General features: G+C 39.5%; 1 protein-coding gene across 7 annotated transcripts in view; it reads right to left on the bottom strand.

Moving 5' to 3' along the window:
• Positions 1-19,960, bottom strand: part of VWA3B (von Willebrand factor A domain containing 3B) — a 210,518-nt gene that overhangs the window by 190,360 nt on the left and 198 nt on the right. For 4 of the 7 annotated variants that reach the window (XM_080813511.1, XM_080813512.1, XM_080813516.1 and 1 more), the window contains exons 1-4: positions 15,349-15,707; positions 5,942-6,036; positions 3,452-3,702; positions 1,795-1,954 (exon numbers count right to left, since the gene is read on the bottom strand). In XM_080813511.1, coding sequence (XP_080669637.1) covers positions 1,795-1,954; positions 3,452-3,702; positions 5,942-6,036; positions 15,349-15,580 — 738 coding nt within the window. In that variant the 5' untranslated portion in view covers positions 15,581-15,707. Of the gene's footprint in view, positions 1-1,794; positions 1,955-3,451; positions 3,703-5,941; positions 6,037-15,348; positions 15,708-16,408; positions 16,476-19,875 lie in introns of those variants that run through there. The other 3 variants (XM_080813514.1, XM_080813515.1, XM_080813513.1) reach the window with 3 other exon arrangements.

Here is a 19,960-nt window from a genome sequence, read left to right as displayed (position 1 = left end):
GTATGAGGCACAGAGCAGAGGGGCAGCCCATTAGGGGAACCCATTCCTCTGCCCACCCCCTGCACTTCACAAAACATGGGGCACGGCACTTTCATATAGGAGGCAGCTGCAGTTACCAGAAGGTTCCCATAGACCACATCCAGATATAAGCTCTAGGAGGAAGGATACAGTGGTCTGAGTATGTTTTATATTTGCCATACTCCAGAGTCTCTTCTCAGGATTTTTTAAGTGGCATTTGATAATCAGTGCCTATTACTCTCTTTCTGGGTTCTTCATCTTCTATAGGACTTGCTGGGCTGGGGATGAATCCAAGAAAGGAGAAGCACAAACCAAAGGAAAGTAAATAGAAAAATCAAAGGTCATTGGGAAATCTTCAAGTCATGACAGGTCACCAGAGTCAGCTATGACTGAGGTAGTTAGGTGAACAAAGAAACAGAACACCCGTGTGTGTGTGTGTGTGTGCGCGCGTGTGTGTGTGTACGTACGTACATGCAGGCATGCACACGTGCACGCGCACACTCACCCAAGAGCCTGTGTAATGTTCCATTTCTTGAATGCTTATTATAGTGTCCAGACAATTGAAATTTTACAGATGTTAAAACAAACTTGAAAGGCCAAAGAACAAAGTAGCTTCTATTTTGTTCTTTAATGGGAACCATTTGTTCCTCTGGCTTCGAAAGGATAAACAATGCATTTCCAATTTTAAACCATCCTCCTCAGTATCAATAAACAGTCTGGTGACCAGTAAGAGCTACCCTTTCAAGGTGCCAGCACATGGCCTGCTTGCCCAAGAAAGGACTTAATGTAGCAGAGTAAAGCTTGAAAACTACAGAATCATAGGAGTCCAGAGCAGAAGAAGCAATTAAGTATTCATTCATATCAATCCATAAGTAGTAGTTAAGTATCTGCATCCCAAAAGAAAGCAGATCTATCTCTACATGGGAAGCCAAGACTGGCCAAAGGACCCCACCTACCCAGTGCCCTTCCCCACAAGCCTGCCGCTCCCTTCAAGTCATATACTTAGAATCACTCACAAAAACACACACCCTTGTAGCCAGAAGGACATAAACCACCACGATTTCAGCACTTCTTCCAGGTAAAGCTTTATGTCCAAAAGGGCCTATCAAAAAGGCACATGTGAATGCATTAATATTCAAAAACAGATGATGCCTCTATATGGATATACTTCACCTTGGAAAGCACATAACGAATCCATTTGTGAAGAGGAGGAACTGGGATTCAGAACATAGATGTGGGGAATCCCTATTCCCTTGACCTCAGGATTCCACAAAGAGTCTCCCAACCTCTCTCCCCCATAAGAGATGGATTGATTTAGCTAACTGTCAGGAGAACAAGGGCAGAATGAAAATATGAGACACACACAACTGTGTTGAAATCCCTGTCCTTTCTCACTGCTCAGTGGCTGTGGGCTCAGTGGCTCTGTGGGCACTGCCTAAATGGGGGGTCAACCCCGTGCCCTAATCACCCAGAGGGAGCCCTGCCAGGCTCAGGGGGCAAGGTTAGGGGGTCTCATTTTGGTTGCTCCAGCTCTGCCATCACCAAAGCTGCCATTTTGATCTCCACCTGGGGCCTATCACCTATTTCTCAACTGGTTCCAAATTCAGAGGTGAGGAGAACTGAGACTTTTGGGGCTCTTCAATGCCAGTGATGTGGTCTCTGGGGGTTGCTGCTGAAAGGCACCCAGGTCAGCTGAAAGGCAGTATGGGGGTACTGGGTGTGGAGAGAGAAACTGGAAGCCACCGATGTGACCGGGATCACAGGGTGCACACTTACCGTTTGGTCGTTCCCAGCTTCCAGCAGAGTGTTGAGGCAGCTAGTCTGGCTCACGGACAGCTCAAAAGGCACTTTCTCAACCCAACTGATGGCAGCAGCTATGGACTGCTCTGTCACAGGAACAGCATTTTCCTGCCATTTCACAGGCCGCTGGGAAACCCTGAAAGGAATCACACGGGGTGTCGCAGGGGCAGTGGGCAACCTAGCTGTCAGCCCTCAGTCTCAGAGGTGCAAGCAGCAAGCCACTTACCATCACCAGAGCTGAAGGAAAGAAAACACAGTTCCTGGCCCTCTGAAAGTTACCAATACATCTGGCGAGCTATTTAAGAGTGGTCTCCAAAGCACCCTTACCTTCCATGAGCTGTACTGACTGGGAAAGACAATGCAGGAGAATTAAACAATCTCAAAAGTGTAAACATTAACGGCCACCAATAAAATTACTGAGGGAATGATTTTCATAAACAGGCAGGTTTATATACAACTATCTTCCATTAAGAGTAAATTTATAAGGATTCACAGCATTAAGATTTGTAAATCAGCAGCAATTTTATTACTCTAAAATTTTATTTCTAATTCTTTTAAGACACTGTTTTCATCATTCCGAATTTCCATCAGTTACCCCTTCCAGATCAAAAATAGTATTGAGTTCAGCAAAACTTTAGTTTTTAAATCCTGGGAATGTTTGATCAAACCATGTAGTTGGGACTTAGAAAGCAGTGAAGGAATCCCCCAAGAAACAAGAGTCATTTGAATCTATTTATCTCTGTGTTTGTAGTTGAACAAACTATATAAGTCACATAAGCATACATAATTATAAGAATTATATGGATCATGGACTAATGAACCAGCCCGAGCTGTCCCTCATAAACCGCCCTGAGGCAGAGGCTGCCTAACACCTGTGTCACCTCTATGTGGCCCCTCTGGGTAGAAATCTGGCTGAGTAGCTTAAACACTACAGCATAGATTTCCAAGAAAGCTAAAGCATTGCAGACTTAAGACTTGATTCCTTCAGTAATAGATCTGCAACAGAAATAGAAATCTGGGCTAGAACACAATTAGGCAACATCCCCAAAGATGTCATCTGTTTAGCTGAAAATATTTTCTTCAAAAGAAAAACTCAAGTAGGCAGATGTCCCCTTCCTCCAGATTTTTCCTGTCAGGGAGGTACGGCCACTGTTCCACGTGAAAAGTTGGCCTTAGAGCCTAAATTCTCTTGAATCCAAGAATCCACAGTAATTGACTGTGAAGACTCTGAAATACGGGAAATTCTATAAAGCTGGCCACCTGCTGTTCTATTAAGGGGGTCAACTTACAGGGAGTCACAAGAAAAACAAGTGACAAGGCTGAATTCATTAGCTAAAATCTAAAAAGACCAAAGAGATTTCTGTGGTCTTAAGTATACATTCAGTGTAATTCCTATTCTCATATTTTGATCTTGCCATGCACTGAAGAAAAGTATATTTCTAAATCCCTTCCAATTTGAAAACTAAGCAAAGCAGATACAAGTTTTCACTGTGGATCTTCTGCTGGAATTATACATTCTAGGAAATGACAAGATAATACCTCCTCCCTCCCCAAAGATATGTTACTTAGCTCCAAATATATGAAAACTCCTTACGAAGTTTCACTGACATATCCCCTTCCAGTGGGAACTCACCGTATGATATTAAACTTGGCTATGTGAGCCACCTGCTCCTGGAGGACCATTGTTAAAGCATCTTGGCACAGATTAAGCTCCTCCTCCAGCATGCTGCCCAAATCCAGCACTATGGTGATGCACTGTTCCAAGATGACACCAAAAATCTGCCGGCTTCTGCTGGTGAGCCAGTCCATCCGCTGCTTGTAACTCTCCACAGCTTGTGTTAAATGTTCCACAAACTGATAGATCAGTTCTGATTTAGCTGTCAACTTAACGAAAATCAAAGCAGAAAAAAAAGAAAAAAGAAACAGAACAAAAACACACCAACATACGTCATCTGAACTATCGTGCAGCCAGGAACAATAGGGCCCACTGACTCATGGCCTCTGCTACCAAGAACTGAGCATTAATAACAATGTTGTAGATGATCCTCTAAACCCCACATAATCCATGAGGAAGTGTTCCAATCTTTCAACTAAAAAACCCTTTGGATGATTCCCCACAGAAGAAATGATGATGATGTGATCTATTCAAAATATGGTAATCTTAAAAAAAAAAGGTGTTTCTAAATAACATTTTATCTTTATAATTATAGAATTATCTTCACCAGCAAATGTCCAGGGACATTTTAAGGAATTAGGTAGAAGAAAAGAACTTTCAAGGAATTAGGCAGAAGAAAAGAGAGATCAGCAAAGGCAGATGGGGGAAAAAATAAAGTCTCACTAAAGTTTTCCTAAGGATGACATGCCAAAAATATTTCTGAAAATGCTTCTAGACATGCCAGCACATCTGCCTGGCTTCCTCTAAGGGATGCCACGCCTGTGACTCACCCTCCTGCTCCCAACCTGTGCCCTGTATCCTCTTGTCTCTCAGGCCAAGCTCCCCTGGACCTGGATCACTTCAGCACTCAGCTGCCACCAATACCTCTAGAGGCTGTCACTGAAAGGTGACAGAGGCTTATAGGCAGTTTCTCATATACACAAATAAACCATCAGTCACACAGATCAAGCACAGCTGTGCAGGGAGTAGGGAGGCAGGAGATATAGAAAAGGAATAAGTAAAAAAATGTGCCCTCTTCTGTGAAGAATCGAAGTTTGGAAGACCCGGTACTTATTTCTTACTTTAACAACCCTCAGAATACCCCCCTAAATACCTAAACTGTTAAGGAAAATGTGTTTTCTGAACACACCACGTAACTCCACATTTTCATGCCTTGGTTCGGGCCGTTCCCTTTGCCTTAAACTGCTTTCCTTCTCTATCCCCTGCCTCTCTTCAACTTATTCCTCAAGCTCCGGTACCACCTCCTGTTGCTTGTCATGGCTGCTAAAGGCAAAATTCCTAAATCTCTTGCCGGTATCCACAGCACTTATTAAACTTTCTACAACAGTACAGAAACAAGTGTGGGACCATGTCACAGGGGCTGTGGAGGTGGTCAGATGGCAAAGATGGGTGTTTTCAATAGTTCTGTACTGATTTCCACGTAGTTTAGGTAAAAATATATACAGCACGCCAAACTCAGGATCCTATGGATATTATTGCTTAGAACCAGGCTAAGTTCAAAAAGTAATTCAAACTTTTTTTTTTAAGATTTGAATTTTTAAAGTCATTTCTACACCCAACGTAGGGCTTGAACTTAGAATCCTGAGATCACGAGTCACATGCTCTACCAACTGACCCAACCAGGTACCCCTGAACTTTTTAAACATTAAGAAATAACAGAGGCACCTGGGTGGCTCAGTCATTAAATGTCTGCCTTCGGCTCAGGTCATGATCGCAGGGTCTTGGAATTGAGCCCCGCATCAGGCTCCCAGCTCAGTGGGAAGCCTGCTTCTCCCTCTCCCACTCCCTCTGCTTGTGTTCCCTCTCTCGCTGTATCTCTTTCTCTCTCTCTGTCAAATAAGTAAATAAAATCTTAAAAAAAAAAAAAAAAGAACAAATAATAGTCCAGGAGGTACACAGACGTGCACTGACATGAAGAAATATCCATAAAGTGATGTGATGGGACAAGCATCTCTGTGAGCTCCCTGTGGTGGGCCAGGGTGTGCACAAGGCCAGACACGTTATGGGGGTACATAAGTCACATGCTGCATTGCTGGAATGCAGGACTCCAGGAATAGGTGCCTTTTGCTCTGTCCACGACTACCTGCAAAAGTGGCCCTCTATTCCCAGTACATTTGTCAGGTCAGCAGCTGCCCCTGCCTGTCTGCTAACCTCAGTCATACTACTCTTTCTTCTTTATTTTCAAGGCAAAACAAAGTACTGATATGCAAAGGTTTTTACCTTCTCCTCAACAGCTTCATGCACTCATCTAATAGGTCAAGTGCTTCCCTTCCCAGGTCCTAAGCTGTAACTTTTAGCACTCTGCACGGTGTCACAAGAAAGCCTCTAGCCCTGCTAAGGCCTTGCTCCACTGCATCGATAGGAAGCAGTGTGTGCCTCTCCACATAGGCCACTCCCTGTCCTAGAAGCATGTCATAGGGCCTGTCCATCAAGAGAACCATGACTTACGTTGTATACCCTGCCATCTTCGGGTCTGTAGAACTGTGGAAACAGGCCATCAGCATATCGGGAAGCTACAGGTCTCCCCAGAGAAGTCACATAATCTGCATTTTTATAAGAAAAGTAGTCAAAATGATGCATCATCAACATTTCTTATTATTTCAAAATTTTCTTCTCTGATACCATTTGAATTATATCCCCAGTGACAGCAAAAATCCATGATACTTGGTATTCTGTCCAAAATAATGAAGTGTTTCTAGGTGCTATGATATAAGCTAACTATTTATGACATACGTAATCCTTTAATGCATGAATGCATGGGGAGGAAAAACAAGGTTTGTTTCTAGGTCTCCTGGTTCTTTTGTCCACGATGATTAAGGCAAAGGTCAAAAAGGCAATACACGGTCTAAGCCTTAACAAATTAAAAATTACATTAAATGTAAATGGCCTGAGTACAAGAATAAAAAGATAGTGATTGGCTTTCTCTGACTTATTTCACTTAACATTATACTCTCTAGTTCCATCATTGCAAATGGCAAGATTTCATTCTTTTTTATGGCTGAATGCCATATGATTTCACTCATACGAAGAATTTAAAAAACAAATGAGCAAAAAAAGGGGGGGGGACTCTTAACCATAGGGAACAAACTGGTGATTATCAGAGGGTAGGTGGGTAAGGGAATGGGTGAAATAGGTGATGGGGATTAAGGAGTGAACTTGTCATGATGAACACCAGGTGATGTAAGGAATTGTCAAATCACTATATTGTACACCTAAAACTAATACAACACTGTACTGGAATTAAAAACTCAATAAATAAATTTAGAAAGAGAGAAAAAACTAGTGATTTGCAAAGAGGATTTAAAATAATGACCCAAGGCACCTGGGTGGCTCAGGTGGTTGAGCGACTGCCTTTGGCTCAGATCATGATCCTAGAGTCCCAGGATGGAGTCCCACATCAGGCTCCCCGCCCAGCAGGGAGTCTGCTTCTCCCTCTCACCCTCCTCCCTCTCATGCTCTCTCTCTCTCTCAAATAAATAAATAAAATCTTTAAAAATAAATAAATAAAATAATAACCCAACAATAGGATATCTTCAAGAAACTTGCCTCAAACATGAAGACATATATAAGCTAAAAGCATAAGAATGAAAAAAGATGTCATTTAAGTATGAAATAAAATGAAAGCAGATTGACTATATTAATATCAGAAAAGTTAACTAAAGAGCAAATAATATTACTAGGGACAGGGCAGAACATTATATAAATTCAAGGGTCAACCCACCAGGAAGACATAGCAATCCTAAAAGTGTATCACCAAACAAAAGATTGCAAATATCTTAAGCAAAAACTGATGGGACTGAAAGGAAAAAAGACAAGCTCAAAATTATAATTGAAGATTTCAATACTGCTCTCTCAACAGCTGACAGAATAGCTAGACAAAAAATCAGCAAGGATACTCAACAACACCATCAACAAACAAGATTTAATTGACATTTATAGAAAAATACACACAACAGAAGAATACAGATTCTTTTAAAAGCACAGAATATATACCAAGACCAATCATATCCATGGCTATTAAAAAAAAAAACTCAAAAAATTTAAAAGAACTAAAACCAAACAGAGTATGTTCTCTCCACAACGGAAACAAACTATGAATCAGTAACAAAAAGATAACAAGAAAATGTCTAAATTCTTGGAAACTAAATAACATGCTTCTGAAAAATCCATGGGTCAAAGAGGAAGTACCACAGAAATTTTAAAAAATACTTTAAACTGAATGAAAAAGATAACACAGCCTATAAAAAATGTGAAGAACACAGCTTAAGCACTGCCAAGAGGGAAATTTATAGCATTAAATGCTTATATAAGAAGAAATACAAAGTCTCAAATCAATAATCTAAGTTCCCATCTGAAGAAAGTAAAAAAATAGCAAAACAAATCCAAAGCAAAAGGAAATATATGATAAACACCAAAGCAGAAATCAGGAAAATTGAACACAGAAAAGCAATAAAGAAAATCAATTAAATAAAAAGCTGGTATGTTGGGGCACCTGGGTGGCTCAGTGGGTTAAAGCCTCTGCCTTCGGCTCAGGTCATGATCCCAGGGTCCTGGGATCGAGCCCCACATCGGGCTCTCTGCTCAGCAGGGAGCCTGCTTCCTCCTCTCTCTCTCTCTGCCTACCCCTCTGCCTACTTGTAATCTCTATCTGTCAATACATAAAGAAAATCTTAAAAAAAAAAAAAGTAGTGGATGTGGCGAATGCTCCTTTAAAAAAAAAATTGATATACAGGTTTAATGCAATTTCAATCAAAATCCCAGCAATATTTTTGTAGACACAGACATGGTTATTCTAAAATTTATATGAAAAGGCACAGAAACTATACCTAAAACAATTTTTTAAAAATATATATTTTTTTAATTTATTTATTTGACAGAGAGATCACAAGTAGACAGGGAGGTAGGCAGAGAGAGAGAGGAGGAAGCAGGCTCCCTATGGAGCAGAGACCCCGATGCGGGACTTGATCCCAGGACCCTGAGATCATGACCTGAGCCTAAGGCAGAGGCCTAACCCACTGAGCCACTCAGGCGCCCCATACCTAAAACAATTTTGAAAAAGATTAAAGCAGAGGAATCAGTCTGCCCATTTCAAGACATTACACAGTTACGGTAATCTAGACTATATGGTATTGGTAGAAACAGACACACAGAGAAATAAAACAAAATAGAGAACCCAGAAATAGTCCCATACAAGTACAACCACCTAATTTTTAACAAAGATGCAAAAGCAATTCAAAACAACAAGGACAGTCTTTGATTTTATTATTTCATTTTTTAATTTTCATACAGCTGACATACAATGTTACATTTGTTTCAGGTACACAACATAGTGACTCAACTTCTCAAAACAATATATGCTCCCTGTAAGGTAGCTATGTCACTATACAACATGTCACTATACAACACTATTTCAATATCATTGGCTATATTCCCTTTGCTATGCTTTTTATTCCTCTGGCTTATTCATTCCATAACTGGAATCCTGTGTCCTCCACTCCACCCCAACTCTGGCAACCAACATAGGTCCCCTGCATAGGTCTGACTCTGCTTTTTGTTTGCTTTCTCACTTGTTTTGTTTTTTAGATTCCACATGAATAAAATCACGTAGTATTTATCCTTCTCAGTCTGATTTATCTTACTTATCATAATACCCTCTAGGTCTATCCTTACTGTTGCAAATGGTAAGATCTCATCCTTTTTATGGAGCCATCATAGTCCATTGCATGTATATACCACATCTTCCTTATCCATTAGTCTAACTATGGACCCTTAGGTTGCTTCTATATCTTGGCTATTATAAATAATGCTGTAGTAAACATAGGCATGAAAATCTTTTCAAATTGGTGTTTTCCTTTTCTTTGAGTGAATACCCCATAGTGGAATTACTGGATCATATGGTATTTCTATTTTAATTTTTTGAGGAACCTCTACACTGTTTTCCACAGTGGCTGCACAAGTTTACATTCCCACCATCAGTGTACAAGGATTCCTTTTTCTGTACATCTTCACCAATACTTGTTATTTCTTGTATTTTTTATTTTTAGCCATCCTGACAGGTATGAGGTGATATCTCATTTAGTTTTGATTTGCACTTCCCTGATGATAAGTGATGTTAAGCAACTTTTTGTGGGCCTGTTAGCCATCTGGATGTCTTCTTTGGAAAAATGTCTATTCAAGTCCCCTTCCCATTTTTAAACCAGGTTGTTTGGGTTTTTTTGGTGTTGAGTTGCATAAGCTCTTCTTATACTTCAGATATAAGGCCCTTATCAGATATATTATTTGAAAACACCTTCTCCCATTAAGTGAATGTCTTTTTGTTGATGGTTTCCTTCACTGTGCAAAAACCTTTTGATTTTGATTTTAAATAAAGGCACTGGAGCAACTGGATATCCACAGTCCAAAAATGAAACTTACACAGAAAGTAACTCAAACTGATCATGGGCTAAATACAAGATGTAAAACTATAAAACTTTCAGTAAAAATATAGAAGAAAGTCTTTGAGAATTAGTAAGATCTATATTAAGAAAAAAATTGATAAATCAATAAAGTCACCAAAATTTAAAACTTTTGCTCTGAGAAACTCTCTTCAGAGGATGAAAAGATAAGCTACAGACTAGGAAAATATATCTGCAAGCCACATGTGTGACAAAGGACTCATATCTAGATTATATAATGAGCTCTCAAAACTCAACACTGAAAAAAATTTAATTAGAAAATGATCAGAAGACATGAAGAAATATTCATTTTGCCAAAGAAAATATAGAGCAAATAAGCACATGAAAAGATGTTCAACAAAACTAAATGTTAGGGAAACACAGACAAAACCACAACAAAGTATCACTACACAACTATTAAAACAGCTAAAACCTATAAATGGTGACAATATTAAATGTTGGTGGTGATGTGGAGAAACTGTTTCTCTCCTATTATTACTGAAATAAATAATAGAGCTACCCTGGAAAAGTTTAGCAGTTTCTTAACAAGACAAAATAAAAGTTAACAAAACAAAAAATAAACACACACTTACCATGTAGCAATTATATTCCTGGGCATTTATCCCAGAGAAATGAAAACTTATGGTCACACAAAAACCTGTAAACTGCTCATAGCAGATTTATTTGTAATGGCCCCAAACTGGAAACTACCCTTTAATGGTAACTGGCTAAACAAACAGTGGTACATCCATATTCTGGAATACTACAGCAATATAAAGAAAGAAACCATTGCTACATGCAACAACTTGGATGAACCTCAAAGAAATAATGCCAAATGAAAAAATGCCAATCTCAAAAGGTCACATACTACATGATTCCATTTATATAAACATTCTCTACATATGAAAATTAGAGATAGAAAACAGACTTGTGATTGCTAGGAGTTAAGGATATTGGTGGGTAGGGTGTCTGTACAACTATAATGGGGTAGCACAAGGGAGATCTTTGTGATGATAAATAGTTGTACATCTTGACTGTGGTGATGATTACACAAATCTACACAAGTGGCAAAATTACACAGAATTATTCACATACAGTGAATCAATGTCAAATTCCTGAATTTAATATTATACTATAACTTTATAAGATGTAACCATTAGGAGAAACTCACTAAAGGGTACTTGGGATCTGTCTATATTATCTTTGTAACTTCCTGTAAAGCTATCATTATTTCAGGATAAAAAGTATCAACCAGTGGGTCACCTGGGTGGCTCAGCTGGTTAGGTGTCTGACTCTTGATTTTGGCTCAGGTCATGCATCTCAAGGTTGTGGGATCAAGCTGGCATAGGGATCTGCACTGGGTGGAGCCTTCTTGGAATTTTCTTCTCCCTTTCCCTTTGCCCCACCCCCGGCACTGCACGCATATGCGCATGAGCATGTCCATGCACAGGCGCTCGCGCGCGCACTCTCTCTCTCTCTCTCTCTCCCTCCGAAAAAGAAAGAAGTATCAACCAATTATCCAAAAAAAAAAAAAAAAAAAGAAGGGTGAAATAAAAACAAAGCAAAATCAGATAAACAAAAACTAAGAAAATCTGTCATTCAAAGGACCTGCACTACAAGAAATGCTTAAAAGAAATTCTTTAGAAACAAACAGCAGATGGAACTGCAAGTCTTACAGGAAGGAAGAATATCATCAATAGTAAATATGTGGATTCTAAAATGCTATTTTTTCCCACTCAGTTTCTTTATAAGACAAATGACTTTTTAAAGCAGTAATTATAACATTGGCTTGTGAGATTTATGATGTATATAAAAATAAAATATATTAAAACAATAATACCAGGGACAGGAGTAGGGCTAAGGGAGTTATAGTGCTACAAGCTTCTTACATCTTACATGATGTAGTACAAAGTTAACTTTTAGCAGACTGGTGACAACAATTTAATCATGAGAGCAACCACTGAAAACATAATGCAAAAAGGCATACCTAAAAAGCCTACTGAAATTTAAATGGGATGAAATGAAATATTTAAAAATATTCAATTTACCCAAAAGAAGGCAGGAAATGAGAAAAAGAGGAAAGAAAAAGACAAATAGTAAAATGGCACACCTAAATCTAACTCCATCAATTATTACATTAAATGTACAGAACCAAAAACTACAATTAAAAGACAGATTATGAGAACGGATTAAAGAGGAACTTCTTAAAGAGATACTACAGATAGTTTGAAAGTAAAAGACTGAAAACGTATACGCTACATGCAAATACAGCAAAAGAAAGCTGAAGGAGTTGTATCAATATCAAAGTAAATGTCAAATAACTACCATATGAGATAGAGATGCACACTGAAAAATTATTAAAATTTGTCAATTCATCAGAAAGATATGACAATCCCAAATGTGTATGTATTTAAAGTTTCAAACTACATGAATAAAACTGATAGAACTAAAGGGAGAAATGGACAAAGCCACTAGGCAAAAAAATTTCTAAAGACACTGCACATCTATAATAGAATAAAACCAACCATCTTGACTAATGAACATTTATAAATACTATCTAACAACTGCAGATTACACATTCTTTTCAAGTGTGCATGAAAGGTGCACCAAGACACATCCTGGGACATAACACAAATCTCAGCACATTTCAAAAGATGAAAGTGTTACAGGCTATGTTTTCTGACATAAATAGTAGTCAATTAGGTAACAAGGATTCTTTTAAAATCCTAAAATATTTACAAATTAAACATTTCAAAAATGAATCGAGGGACAAAGTCACAAGAGAAAAAAAAATATTCTGAATTCAATAACAATGAAAGTATTACCTATCAAGGTTTGGATTCAGCTAAACTAATGCTTAGAAGAATTTTAGATGTCTACATGAGAAGAGAAGAAAGGCTTAAAAATCAATTATCTAAGTTTCCACCTTAAGCTAGAAAAAGAAATGCAAATTAAACTCAAAGTAAGTTGAAGAAAATAAATAATAAAGTTCAAAGCAGATATCAATGAAATAGAAAACAAAGAACAGGGAAAAACAAAAAACCAACAAACCCAAAATCTGATTCTTTGAAGAGTTATGATATACCCTGAACAAGACTTATCAAGAAAGATGTGAGGAAAAAAACACAAATTATATCTGAAATGAAAGAAGGAACACCTTTAGATTCTACAGGCATCAAAAAAATGTTAAGGGAATATTATGAAACATGTTTTGTCAATATGTTAGAAAACATTGATAAAATGACAAATTCCTTGAAAAACACAACTTTTCAAAATAGGCATGATGAAACAGAAGAACTCTATGCTGATTACAGAACAGAATTTCTCATCAAACTTTTCCTACAAACAAAACTCCAGGCTCAGATAAGTTTCACTGGTGTATTCCATCAAACATTTAAAGAAGAAATAGTACCACCCATATAAAAGCACCATCAGAACATCCAGGAGTTAAAAATAGAGCTACTTTATGACCCAGCAATTGCACTACTGGGTATTTAGCCCAAAGATAACAGATGTAGTGAAAAGAAGGGGCACATGCACCCCAATGTTCATAGCAGCAATGCCCACAATAGCCAAACTGTGGAAGGAGCCAAGATGCCCTTCAACAATGTGGTCCATATAAACAATGGAATACTACTCAGGCATCAGAAAGCATGAATATCTACCATTTGCATTGACATGGATGGAACTGGAGGGGATTATGCTAAGTAAAATAAGTCAAGCAGAGAAATACAATTATCATATGGTTTCACTCATATGTGGGACATAAGGAATAGCACAGAGGACATTAGGAAAAGGAAGGAAAAACTGAAGGAGGGGAAATCAGAGGGGGAGACAAACCATGATAGACTATGGACTCTGGGAAACTGAGGGTTTTAGAGGGGAGAAGGGTAGGGAGATGGGGTAAGCTGGTTTTGAGTATTAAGGAGGGCACGTGTTGTAATGAGCACTGGGTGTTACACATAAATAAGGAACCACTGAACACTACATGAAAAAAGAAGAAGAACATACAGGAGGAGGGGATACTTTCAAATCATTTTATGAGGCCAGCATAATCCTGATGCCAAAGCCTAGCAAGGGCATTAAAAGAAAATAAAATCGTAGAGCAGTATCTTCCATGACCTTAGATTGAAAAATCCTTGACAAAATATAAAGAATTGCTATTTTTACTAATATTAATGACTGAATTATAGTTACTTGAAATACAAGATTAAACTGCTTTGTTTCCAGGGCACCTGGATGGCTCCGTGGGTTAAGCCTCTGCCTTCAGCTCAGGTCATGATCTCAGGGTCCTGGGCTCTCTGCTCAGCAGGGAGTCAGCTTCCCTCTCTTTCTCTGCCTACCTCTCTGTCTACTAGTGATTTCTGTCAGTCAAATAGATAAATAAAATCTTTAAAAAAAAAAAAACTGCTTTGTTTCCTTATAAAGAAATCCCACAGACCCTGCATTTAGAAGATAGAGGGCTGTATCACCCCTTGTGGAAGGATAAATGGGAACACACAGCCTGAGCTCTGAAAAGCAAGGCCTTGCATTAGAATGGGCCTCCAGATCAGTCCGTAACAATCACATCCCCTAGGCCTTCCTTATCACCAGTCTGGAACAAAGCTGCCAAGGGAACTGTGAAAATCTCAGAAACACAGTATTATTGGCCACTCAATCAATACGTGTTTAATTCATTAATTAATTGGCTAATCCAGAATTAGTAAAATCCAAGTAATGGCTACTGCCCTGATTGAAAGAGTGCTCCTCAAGTGGGGTATTACTACCATGTTGGACAGGGCACTCTGGGCTAGCTCACACTCCCTAAGACATTCTGTATCCCTGGTCCCCAGGCCCTATATTTCAGGAGCAACTCAACTCAGTATGTCATCAGAAAATAAATATAAGCAAAAACAAAACACACCCTCACCCATTTCCATACTCCCTGTTGGACGGCAGCGCTACTGGGAGTTCAGGACCGAATTTCTAAGCAATGTATTCAAAAATACTAGCCTGTCACATAAGACAACCCACAACAGTAAAATAGCACACTCTCCCTGAAACCACACATAGCTATTGTCTTAATCAACAGCCTCCTAAAGGGGTTTGCACATCCCAAGAGATAAAGAAGATATCTGCTGAAATACATACAACTTCTATTTCTTTATTTCATCTTTAAAAAGGACTAAGAATGAAATTAAGCAATATTTAGGCAATGAAAATAAGCAATGTTTAGTAAGTGGACTGACAATCATACACCTAGGTAACAAACACATATTGGGGGTCCATGCACATTTTTTATGGATAAGGATGTGAGATCAAAACAAGATCAGAGGCCTGTGGTTTGGGGGGGACCTTCAGAACTGATGCAGCCCCCTCAAAGGCTACAGGATGGCAAGCTGGTTGGGATTCCCAACCAGCGTTGCTTTATGAGTACTTTACCTTCACAATGTGGGAATCCAATCTGTGACAGAATCTGTTTCAAGGTCAATTTGTTGCTCTTAAGCCCATGCAGTTGAAGCCATTCCTCAGATGAGATGAGACTCTGCCCGGCCAAATCTGTTTTGGTGTTGCTTTGTCTCTCTTGCCCCTGCAGCTGCGGCTCAGAGATGGTGGAAGATGAGGCTGAGAGCTCCATCTCTGAATTAGGATCTAAGTCACAGAGACCTCCCATAAGAGCAATTGTCAAAATCAGACTTGCTGAAGACTTGGAAACAATCTGACATCAACAAAGGATAGGTTTAATATTAATTACAGCACAATCATTAAGTGGAATTCAATCTACCAGTTAAAAATGTTTAATATAGATGCTTATTTACTGACAAAGAAGATACCCACATATATTGCTAAAATATATCTGCAAAGTTCAATATCTATCCATACATCCCCATATATACACAGAGAAAAACATCTAGAAAGGTAACTGCCAACAGTTTATAGTAGTTTTACCTGTGTGGTGGGAATATATGTGGTTTTTGATTTTTTTATATTGTTTAAATGTTTACATTATTTAAACATTTCTGAAAGAGGATTTACTTTTATAATCAGAAAAATGCAAAGCTATTCCATTTTAGAAAATAAACATTCTCTCCTGAACCTTCATCATAAATTAGTATTCCAATTATAATTGCACCTGACCTTTTACGTCCAAAGAGGATACAGAGGGTAAAACCCTGACAGGAAATACACTGGTTCTATAGATGGAATGTCTAACGGGGAGCTAGCAACAGGGGGAGAACCAGATTGTGGCTCACCCCAGCTAGAATACCTGGATTCACTTTCCAAATGTTTTATTTTAAAGTTGGACTTAAACATTCTGAGTCACGTAACCAGCTGTTCTGGGATCAACTGGACTCAAGGCAATATGCTACATATTAAACTTATCTAGACCTGCCTAAATATAGCTCATGTACACAAGAGGGAAGGAGTGGCCCAGACTCTAATGCAATCTTAACCCACTCACCACAACTTCAGGCAGGGAGAGAAGGAAAGGTCTGCTTACCTCTGTACCCAGAGTGTGGAACACATGTGTTTGTTTCCTGGACTGTAAAACTTTTCAACAACAGAAATACTCCCTTTTCCCATTTCTAAAACTCCAACCACATTCCTGCAAGTCTCTGTTACGATATGAAAATCAGTCAAATAGAGAAATCAGCTGGATATAAGCTAGGGAGTTTTTATGAAACGATATTAGAAGTATTATTATGAACACTGAATGAGTTATGCATAGATAAGCACTTGATAGGCTTGAAAGAGCTATGTCCAAATAAATGATTTAAAAGTCATTAACCTTTAGTAATTGTACCACTTTTACCTCAAGTACCTTTTCACACCTAAGTTCCCAGTCATACGAGCTATTAAGTTTGGGCTTCTCCTCCTACGTTAGACTCACAGAACATGAAAAGAAGAACAGACTTCAACTTTTTTTTTGAGATCTGGCCAACAAAGACTACCAGCTGAAGGACTTTTAAATTTGGCTAACGGTTCCCATAGAAACAAGAAAAGGAAACTCAGAATAAAGATTTTTGATTATGTCATCATTTCCAGTTCATCTTTCTTCTCCCTGACACATACTCACCCATCTCTTATGTTCTTCTTACTAGAGGGAGCTACATATCATAGGTTAAAATGGCAGCACAGCTATGTAAAATGTCTTTATAAGGCAACTAAACTGGATTTTGGAAACTAAAAGGTTTCAGGAGAGTCATACATTTTAAGGCCAAAGGGACGTGTTCTTGACTCCAAACAGAAGGCAACTGAATCCTCCAGCTAAGGGGTATGCCCCAGTGCCTCCTGCACTCACGTGACTTAAAAAAAATTTTTTTAATAAATATTTTTTAAAAGGTCTGGCTGGCTCTACTGAATTTGAGAACGCATATGAGTCATTCTGATTCAGATTTTTTTTAATATATATTTTTAAATTTCTTTTCAGTGTAACAGTATTCATTGTTTTTGCACCACACCCAGTGCTCCATTAATACATGCCCTCCCCAATACCCACCCACCACCTGGTTCTCCCAACCTCCCCCCCCCCCGCCCCTTCAAAACCCTCAGGTTGTTTTTCAGTGTCCATAGTCTCTCATGGTTCTCCTCCCCTTCCAATTTCCCTCAACTCCCTTCTCCTCTCCATCTCCCCATGTCCTCCATGTTATTTGTTATGCTCCACAAATAAGTGAAACCATATGATAATTGGCTCTCTCTGCTTGAATTATTTCACTCAGCATAATCTCTTCTAGTCCCATCCATGTTGCTACAAAAGTTGGGTATTCATCCTTTCTGATGGAGGCATAATACTCCATAGTGTATACGGACCACATCTGATTCAGATCTTGACTCTTAAGATTTGTTAACCTGAGAAGACCCATATTACTGGAAATGAAAGCAACTGGACAATGGAAATAATCCAAGGAGACAGGGAAGGAAAGAAAGGGCATCTCCCAACAGAAGGGATCATTCTACTCAGACTGGATAAGAGATACTGTCAGAGCAATGAACCCAAATGACCTGAGAAAGAAACCCCTCCACACACTGTCCACCCCCTTTCCAAGCTCCAAGCTGGTCTCAGGTGGTTCTCCTATGGGAAATCTTAACCTTCAATGAACTACAAGCTCTACCTCCTCCATTAAGCCTCTCCAGACCCCCTCACCAACCTTCTGCAACATCTTCCCAGCAAAGCTCCCACTTTTGCTTTGACATTTCACCAATATGACTTCCGGCACTTCAGATTCATCCTCTCTACACTAAAAGAAGGTTCAGTGACTATAGGGACAAACTGTATGACTATCCTCAGCACAGCACAGTGCCTTAAAAACAGCAGGCACTTTGTAAGGGTGTTGAGCTGAATTAAACTGATCACTCAGAATTACTGAGAATACTGATTTTTCAAACAAGGCAACGATTTTTTAGTTCAAACAAGTCTCTTACCAGGAAATAACTGTCTCTTTAATAGAGACACACTCTTTTCCACATATTACTATGTTGTTATTATTATTACTGTGGTCTTTCGGGATTTCTTCATCTGGGGTTATTACAAATTGGGGAACAGGAATCCAGAAGCAAGAAACAACAAATCCAGTTGAACCCTGCTCTAAGTCTTAAAAGCTACGTGAAGAGCTTAAGTTTGGGGAAATATGAAAGGATTTCCAAAAGAGAATGAAGAAGTATAAACAGGGAGAAGGCGGGGGAGTGAAAGGCTGAGCTGAAGGCAGGAGCAGGCAAGGAGAGCTTGCAGAAAAAATAGAAAGGTTAAGTGGGCACAAGTCAAAGGCCCCAACTAAAGGAACCAGAGGGGTCAAGCACAGTCATCCTGTGCTGCTAAAGTCTGCTCATAGTGGGCAGCCAAGAGATGACCCAAAGGCCATCCTGAGGGGAGCACCTAGAGGAAGTTCTCATGGTTTAACAGAGTATGTCCTATATGGTCAGAGACTGAGGCACAACGCACATATTCAAGTCCATTAATTCAGCTTAAACATTAGGTATACTTCTGTTTTATTATCAACACCCAAAACTGCCTATATCCTTGTTAGTCCTTGCTGAAATGAAGTCTAGATTAGGTGGGTATATCTTGTGATTTATGTGAGTTTTGAATTACAGTTGTTCCAGGGAGAAAGGAAGCTGGGACAAAGCCCCATGGGTATTCTAGAGCAACTCTCCCCCAGACACCCTTAATCGACTCCTCCCTCCATTCTCCTGCCCTGAGGAGCAAGGCTAGCCTGTGATCATCTGCTCAAATAATGTGGGAGCATAAAGGAGACTGAAATGGACTGGCCCACAGTTAAGAAAATGGGGTCAAGAAAAGAAAATCTGAGAATAACGAGGCTGCTCTAGGAAGACCATTTCTGAGAGGGAAACCAAGAACTCCCTAGAAGATAAGAGAACTCTACCAACTGGAAACCAAAACTAAGGAAGTTGCATGCCCATATAAAAAGAAAAGAAAACGGGGCTTGTCTTAGTGACGTGATTGTGGAAAACCACGTAAATGTAAAGAATGGAGGGGCGCCTGGGTGGCTCAGTGGGTTGAGCCTCTGCCTTCGGCTCAGGTCATGGTCTCAGGGTTCTGGGATCAAGTCCCGCATCGGGCTCTCTGCTCAGCAGGGAGCCTGCTTCCCCTCTCTCTCTGCCTGTCTCTCTGCCTACTTGTGATCTCTCTCTCTCTCTCTGTCAATAAATAAATAAAATCTTAAAAAAAAAATGGGAAAAAAGCCAAAGACTATTCCAGACCAGAAGGTTGCAGAAAGCTGTAATCCACGCAGATCCCTGTTTTGGACTATTCATTTTATCATTATTTCTTAAAAATAACTTTCTCCTGGTTCTTGTATTAACTCCAAACCCATGTGCACTTCACCTTCTTATTGCTGTTGGCCTATGGTAAGTGGGAAACCAAGAAAGCTGGTTCTCCACCAGGGCGGCTGAGCTTCGCGGGGAGTGGGGTAGGGTGGGAAGAGTTTCGCAACAGGAGGGGTCCTGTACCTGTGTCTCAGCCTGACGCCAGGACCAGAGAAGTTCAGTGAACCTGGGAAAGTGGCTTAATAACTTTTGTGGAGGGCGTCCACGT

Source organism: Martes martes (assembly GCF_963455335.1).
Source record: "Martes martes genome assembly, chromosome: 9".
Lineage (NCBI taxonomy): Eukaryota > Metazoa > Chordata > Mammalia > Carnivora > Mustelidae > Martes > Martes martes.
The sequence above is the reverse complement of the archived record's forward strand: the minus strand, read 5'-3'. Positions and strand labels throughout refer to the sequence as shown.